Below are 7,224 nucleotides of genomic sequence, written 5' to 3' on the forward strand. Positions count from 1 at the left end.
CCTGAGATTTGTAATAAAAAGAACAATGTATAGCCAATCAAAAGCTTATGCTATTTTAATGTAAATTCTTGGTAAACAATTTTAAAACGGCTTTAAAACTGCTTTTTTTTCCCCTTTAAATAACCACTTGCAACTGCTTGCTAACGAGGATAACTTGAAACTCTGCATCTGGGTTGCTGTTCTCAAACGTGGCCCAAACAAACTCAGCCTCAGCTTCTTCCTTTTAAGTCCTCTTATCTTCAATACAAAATGAGATAATAGGGGTTGGAAGGAAAACCTTCAAGACCTATGGAAGTCAGTAGCAGCCAGCTCATCACATAGAGGTGCAGGTGAGGTGTTTTTCCTCATGGTAAAATTTCTGGCTGCTTCATCTCCATCTCTAGAGCCAATATTGGAGCCTTTTCAATAAAAGCTATGGCCTCAACCACCAGCACCAAGAAGATGATGGAGGAAGCCACCTGCTCCATCTGCCTGAGCCTGATGACGAATCCAGTAAGCATCAACTGTGGACACAGCTACTGCCACTTGTGTATAACGGACTTCTTTAAAAACCCAAGCCAAAAGCGACTGAGGCAGGAGACATTCTGCTGTCCCCAGTGTCGGGCTCCATTTCACATGGATAGTGTCCGACCGAACAAGCAGCTGGGAAGCCTCATTGAAGCCCTCAAAGAGATGGATCAAGAGATGTCATGTGAGGAACACGGAGAGCAGCTCCACCTGTTCTGCGAAGACGAGGGGCAGCTCATCTGCTGGCGCTGTGAGCGGGCACCGCAGCACAAAGGGCACACCACTGCTCTTGTTGAAGATGTATGCCAGGGCTACAAGGTGAGTGTGTGGGTCAGGGGGCCTTGGTAAGTACCAAATCTTATCCTGCTCCCAGGAGCTGAGATGATTTAGCCTGAAACCTAACATTATGGCTTGGAAATACAGCTTTCATCATGTCATTCTTCTGAAAAATAGTTTATGATGATTTCTTGCTAAATTATCTAGACTGTCCATTCTGACCTTCAATGGGATGGTTGGACTCATCTCTATCCATTTGTGTTATGATGAATTTCTCCTTGCTTTAGAACAGGTTGTTCTCAAACCAAACACCCGCATTTTTTCTTGCTTCACACCATGAATATCATTTGAAAAACCACAATATGTAAAACCATGCAGTAGGGCCTGAAAACAGGGAAGAAAGACCCATTACATTTTAGGTATCTACAGTCTAGTAAAGAAGATAAACCATCAAAAATGTCTGCCTGGAGGTCTCTAGTTTTGGTGGTGGGGAGGGACATTTAGGGTAGGGAGTGGTTCATCTCAGAAGTAACTCCTGAAGGACACATAAAAATTGAACACCTATTGGATTTTCATTTGGGGAATGAAGGGTCAGTGACATTGAAAATATCACTCTGGTACCTATACTTTTTTTTTCTGAGATAGGGTCTTGCTCTGTGTCCCAGGTTGGAGTGCAGTGGTGCAGTCTCGGCTCACTGCAGCCTCAACCTCCTGGGGCTCAAGCAATCCTCCCACCTCAGCCTTCCAAATAGCTAGGACTACAGGAATGCGCCACTATACCCGGATAATTTTTTTATTTTTTGTACAGACATGGTCTGGCTTTCTTGCTTATACTGGCCTCAAACCCCTGGTCTCCCTCCCATCTCAGCCTCCCAAAATGCTGGGATTAGAGGCATGAACCACTGTGCCCAGCTACTCTGGCATGTCTATAATAAAAGGAATATCAAGGAGTAAAATTCAAACTATCCATATAAGAAAGGGAGGAGAGGGCAGATTTTAAGCAAGATTCAGGAAGAAGAGTAAAAGATTTGGAAATGCTTGGTTGTGGAAGGTGAAGCAGAGGGAGAGGTTTTGTGTACCATCCAGGCTTCTTGCCAGAAAGCATATTAAGGAAGGAGGGACTTTGCTGTTGGCAGCATGGAGGAATGGGCATAGTCCTGATGTCCCTTTTCCTTTTCTGTCCTGCCTAGATTTGAGGAAAATGTTGCCCCCTGTGTCAGGCTCCTTATTCTGTCCTCCATGAGGCAGAGGTGGTTTGTATGAAGGCTCTAAGTCCTTCTAAGGACATGTCAATCCTGACCCCCACTCAGCTCATGGCAGCTCTTCCTTAAACTCCATGGAACAGCTAATAACTACAATAATGATATTCCAATTTGAATTACTTTTCCACCAAGTAGTAAGGAAAGGAGGCTGCTTATGTTGCAATTGAGTTTGGTCACTTACTAGATGGGCAATTTTGGGCACGTTATTTAATGTCTTGACACCCTGGTTTCCCCATCTGTAAATGGGGATAATAGCAGTGTCCTCCCTCCCTAAAACACACACACAGGAGGTGGTTATAAGCTTTGAGGACATTAAAATATAGAATGCATAGAATAGCACTTGGCATACAGCAAGGACAATGTCATCTTTTGCTAAAACAGTTACATAGAGCCCTTTCCTGAGAATGCTCGAGAATTAATGAGTATACTTGTTGGGTTTAGAGAGGACAGGAGACAATTCTTTTAGCATTGATTACAGTTAGCAATTTGGGTCAGCTTCAAATCACTTGGCATCCTGATTTTTCATGACTCATAAGACACAAAATTTCATGTGTGCCAAACACTGGTATTGGTTTTGCTTGGTTCAGCACGTTATTTTACAAAATCTTTTAGATGATGATTACCTTGTTCTATATATAACTTTTTCCTGGCAAGACTCTAGTGGAGGGTGTATCTCAGGCTCTGGGTCAGCAGATGAGGGTGCAATGCTCCCCCAGCTGGTAGCCATAGCCCTTTGGGCAAGTTATTTTACCCCTTTCTTAGTCTCATTTTCTACAGCACAGAAATGATGTTTAAAATCCTACCAACTATTCAGGGTTGCCAAGGGGATCAGTATGTTCCTGCACATATAGCCTTTAGCGTGCTCTCTAGCAAAAAACAAGGAGGACTCAATAAATATTCACTATTATTCAAATATATCTTAGAAAACTGGGATTCCCCCTAGGTCCCTAATGAAGAGTCAAATTGAATAGGCTTCACTTATCAAATTTTTCCTTCAGGAAAAGCTCCAGAAAGCTGTGACAAAATTGAGGCAACTTGAAGACAGATGTACGGAGCAGAGGCTGTCCACAGCAATACGAATAACTAAATGGAAAGTAAGAATCTGACTTTATTGATCTCAAGCTATTTTCCATTCTAGAGCTTAGGCATAGGGGATGATTGAGGAAAATCACAATGATGATTTATTCTCACTAAACCAGATCAAAAAAATGAAACCCAAGGAAAAAACCATTATTTGTATTTATGCCCCTGGCTCCAGGTTTACATCCACGAGAATTTAGCACCAACTCCTTCCATCTTTAAACTGTAGTTGGCTGGGATTCCTGATACTTCAGTCAGAAGAAGCAGAATTGGTATGCCTATTTACCTAGAAAAAGCATTGACTGGGTCTCAAACTTTAAATACCTCAAAATAAACCTGGTTTGCAGGCCTCAACTCATTACTCTGGCACTTCTACCACAGCGGAGCATCTGGCTCGCAACTTTACAGGTACAGAAACCAACCTTTGTGGACACTTAGAAAACAGGATCACTCCAGATTGAAATTCATACTACTCAAGCTCAGGAGGCTGATGAAGGAAATATACTTTATTTATTTCTTTTTAAATTATTATTATTTTTTGAGATGGAGTCTTGCTGGAGTGCAGTGATGCAATCTCAGCTCACTGCAACCTCCACCTCCCGGGCTTAAGCAACTCCCCTGCCTCAGCCTCCTGAGTAGCTGGGATTACAGGCATGCGCTACCATGCCTGGCTAATTTTTTGTATTTTAGTAGAGACAGGGTTTCACCATGTTGGCCAGGATAGTCTCGATCTCCTGACCTCGTGATTCACCCACCTCAGCCTCCCAAAGTGCTGGGATTACAGGTGTGAGCCATTGCACCTGGCCTATACTTGATTTATAAGTACATCAGAAGTAATGCAACAACCTACACACTTGCAACTACAAACTGCAGGGTCTCTCAGACTATTTCCATGGCTGACCAACCTCCACATTATCAGAGCCACATTCTTTCATGGAAATATTTAGGTTCATGCAAAAGTAATTGCGGTTTTTGCCATTAAAGTAAAGGCAAAAACCACAATTACTTTTGCACCAACCTTTATATTTATATAATTCACTAGCTTGCAGTAAAATCCCACAAAGCTGATCACCGATTTTCCCTCTTTCAGGGGTCCTTTCTAACCTCTACCCTGATCTTTGTTTGTGGATGTAGCTCTTGAGCTCCTGAGTACACTCTTACTTCCCTCATTTCTAGGATCTTGGGCAATGGGGAAGACCTTGATTGTAACTAACATATATGAAAACCCATCTATACAAGAGTTAAAGCTGTACCTGTCTCCTACACAAAAATTCCACCTCATCCTAAGTCAAAGACCCTTCTTCTACATTGTAGTCATCGAAACACTGTGTGAATTTATTTTTATTTTTTAATTTTTATTTTTTTAAGATAGGTAGAGAGTTTATTTGGGCCAGGTTTGAAGACTGCAGTCTGAGAACATAGATTCAAGTTGCCCTGAATACACACTCCCACTGCATTAATTTAGATAGCATTAATGGAAATTGCAACTTTACATCTCCTCAGATGAGACTTTCACTTGATTTCTGTCAGTCTTACACATAGCAATGCTTAAGATGACGCTAGGGTAGTAGAAAAATATTTCTCAGTTAACCATAATAAATACCTGCCAAACTCAGAGCTCCCCCTGCCAAGAATTATGGACCCTCTTACCAGCCTGGTTGTCTTAAAATCCAGTCTTGGTAATGTTCATTATAAGCTTTTACTTCAAGAAAATCACTCAGACTCAGAAATCTAACTTCTTAAATCATAAGTAAAAATTTATTTTTATCCTTGTAACTGATAAAGTGTTTGAACTTAGCCCTAGTTTCATAATTAAGTTATCTAGCACTCCTAACCCAGCTTTCTCCTGTGTCTTGGCTGAGGAATAAGGAAATTAATTGGGTGACTATAAGGAATCTGAGACAACCTCTTCCACGTCTGAGTGTCTGCCTCCCACACATGACTCTGCAGCAGGAAACTGGGGACATTCTTCCAGCTTCAGTGACTCATGAGAAAATAATGTCCCAGTGGCTGATTGTGTATGTGTGTGTGAAAATATATATAACACTTAAGCATTTAACCACTTTTAAGTATATAGTTCAGTAGAATTAAGTGCTTTTACATTGTTACATTGTTGTGCAACCATCACCATTCCCATTTCCAAACTGCAGCTCAGTTTCATCTTTCATCTTCTAAACTGAAGCTCACTACCCATTAAACAATAACTCCGTTTTCCCATCTTGCCACCACCTTGTAACCACTATTGTACTTCCTGTCTTTATGAACTTAACTATTCTAGATACCTTGTATAAGCAAAGTCTTACAATATTTGCCCTTTTGTTTCTGGCTTATTTTGCTTGAACATCTTCAAGGCTTATCATGTAGTAGCGTGTGTCAGACTTTCATTCTTGTTTATCCATTCATCCATAGATGGACATTTGGTTTTCCACCTTTTGACCATACTTTCTTGACTCCAGGAGATGGTACAGATTCAGAGACAAAAAATCCAGTCTGACTTTAAGAATCTCCAGTGTTTCCTATATGAGGAAGAGAAGTCTTATCTATGGAGACTGGAGAAAGAAGAACAACAGACTCTGAGTAGACTGAGAGACTATGAGGTTGGCCTGGGGCTGAAGAGCAATGAACTCAAGAGCCATATTCAGGAACTGGAGGAAAAATGTCAGGGCTCAGCCCAGAAATTGCTGCAGGTGAGGCTGTTTATTTGGAGTAGGGAAAAAAGGTATGTTATTGTGCTATTAAAGGAGAATGATAATGAAGCATGGGAAGATAGAGTAATGTTTCTTTTAGATATACATCAGTGCCATCAGGCTGGCCTTCACTAATCTATGGGGTACCTTTATGTCATTTAGAAAAATAAACTTCTGAGGGAACGTAGTTTGGCCAAATGGAACCATGGGATAACATTCACCACTGTTTGTCTCTAACATTCACCACTGTTTGTCTCCTTGGCCCATGTGCACAGAACCTGGCTGTCAACTCTCTCCTGAAACACTCTGCTAGGTGACTGATGGGTGATGAAGTGGGGCAGCCAAAATGAGTGATAACCTGTTCTGACTTGCTTGTAGAACCCTTGCTCCAGAGCTGTTATGGTACAATCTACAGCTCTATCTGTATGAAGATAAACATCTGGAGCCATTAATTCTGGTTCTAACTAACAGGATTGCTGACTATACTGTAAGGTTGAGTGTATAGCATGATTGCTTTACCACTGTGTGATACCTGTTACCACCATCTCAGTGGCCCAGTCTCAGGGCTGTGCATGGATTCACCGCTAAGGACCTTTATGATATGTGTTCTCTAATCTGGGCTTACTGTGAAGGAAATCCGATCACCAAAAGCTAGTCTTGACAGAGGGAGCATGGACAAAGCTCCTGGCCCTCATGCTTCAGCAAGGATGAGAATAGATACAAATGTTGATAAACATCCTGCCATGCTGAATCTCCCAGAAGCTGGTAGGAATTATTCCATCTGGGTATCCATCAACAGCTAAGACTTGTGGGAATTACTCTATTTGGGTATCCATCAATATCTAAGACCGGGGTAACTCTCTTTACTTCTTTGGGAAAAGCAAAGAAGAATAGCCCTGCATGACAAGCCCCATGAAATACTGATGTTCCCATGCTCACCTTTTCTTTTTGTTTCTTTATAGAATGTGAATGAGACTTTGAGCAGGTAAGTCCTGTATGAATGCAGGAGGGGAGGGGTGTGTGTATATAGAACTGGATGGAATGCACCTCTGAAGAAATCTCTGGCCTCTGGTTGTTCTAGGAGTTGGGCTGTGAAGCTGGAAACATCAGAGGCCGTCTCCTTGGAACTTCATACTATGTGCAATGTTTCCGAGCTTTACTTTGATGTGAAGAAAATGTTAAGCAGTCATCGAGGTATGTGCACTAAAGAATTCCTAAATACTGTGGATGGAAGGGGCCTTATGCAGTAACCAAGTTTACCACCTGTCCCTCAGCAGGCTCACAGCCAGAGATGTTGTTTAGTTAATTTCAGTAGCGCTTTCATACCTTCTCTAGTTAGCATGTATGATTCACTGCTTAGATGTGAGTGAGCATTGCATTCTGATTATCTGCGCAAACCTTTCAAATTCTTC

General features: G+C 41.7%; 1 protein-coding gene across 1 annotated transcript in view; it reads left to right on the forward strand.

Annotated features, from left to right (window-relative positions):
• Window positions 1-7,224, forward strand: part of TRIM38 (tripartite motif containing 38) — a 30,620-nt gene that overhangs the window by 9,049 nt on the left and 14,347 nt on the right. Inside the window, exons 3-7 of the mRNA XM_011962825.1 lie at window positions 384-825; window positions 3,044-3,139; window positions 5,582-5,812; window positions 6,775-6,797; window positions 6,894-7,006. Coding sequence (XP_011818215.1) covers window positions 384-825; window positions 3,044-3,139; window positions 5,582-5,812; window positions 6,775-6,797; window positions 6,894-7,006 — 905 coding nt within the window. The remainder of the gene's footprint in view (window positions 1-383; window positions 826-3,043; window positions 3,140-5,581; window positions 5,813-6,774; window positions 6,798-6,893; window positions 7,007-7,224) is intronic.

This window comes from Colobus angolensis, unplaced genomic scaffold (genome assembly GCF_000951035.1).
Source record: "Colobus angolensis palliatus isolate OR3802 unplaced genomic scaffold, Cang.pa_1.0 Scaffold6, whole genome shotgun sequence".
Taxonomy (NCBI): domain Eukaryota; kingdom Metazoa; phylum Chordata; class Mammalia; order Primates; family Cercopithecidae; genus Colobus; species Colobus angolensis.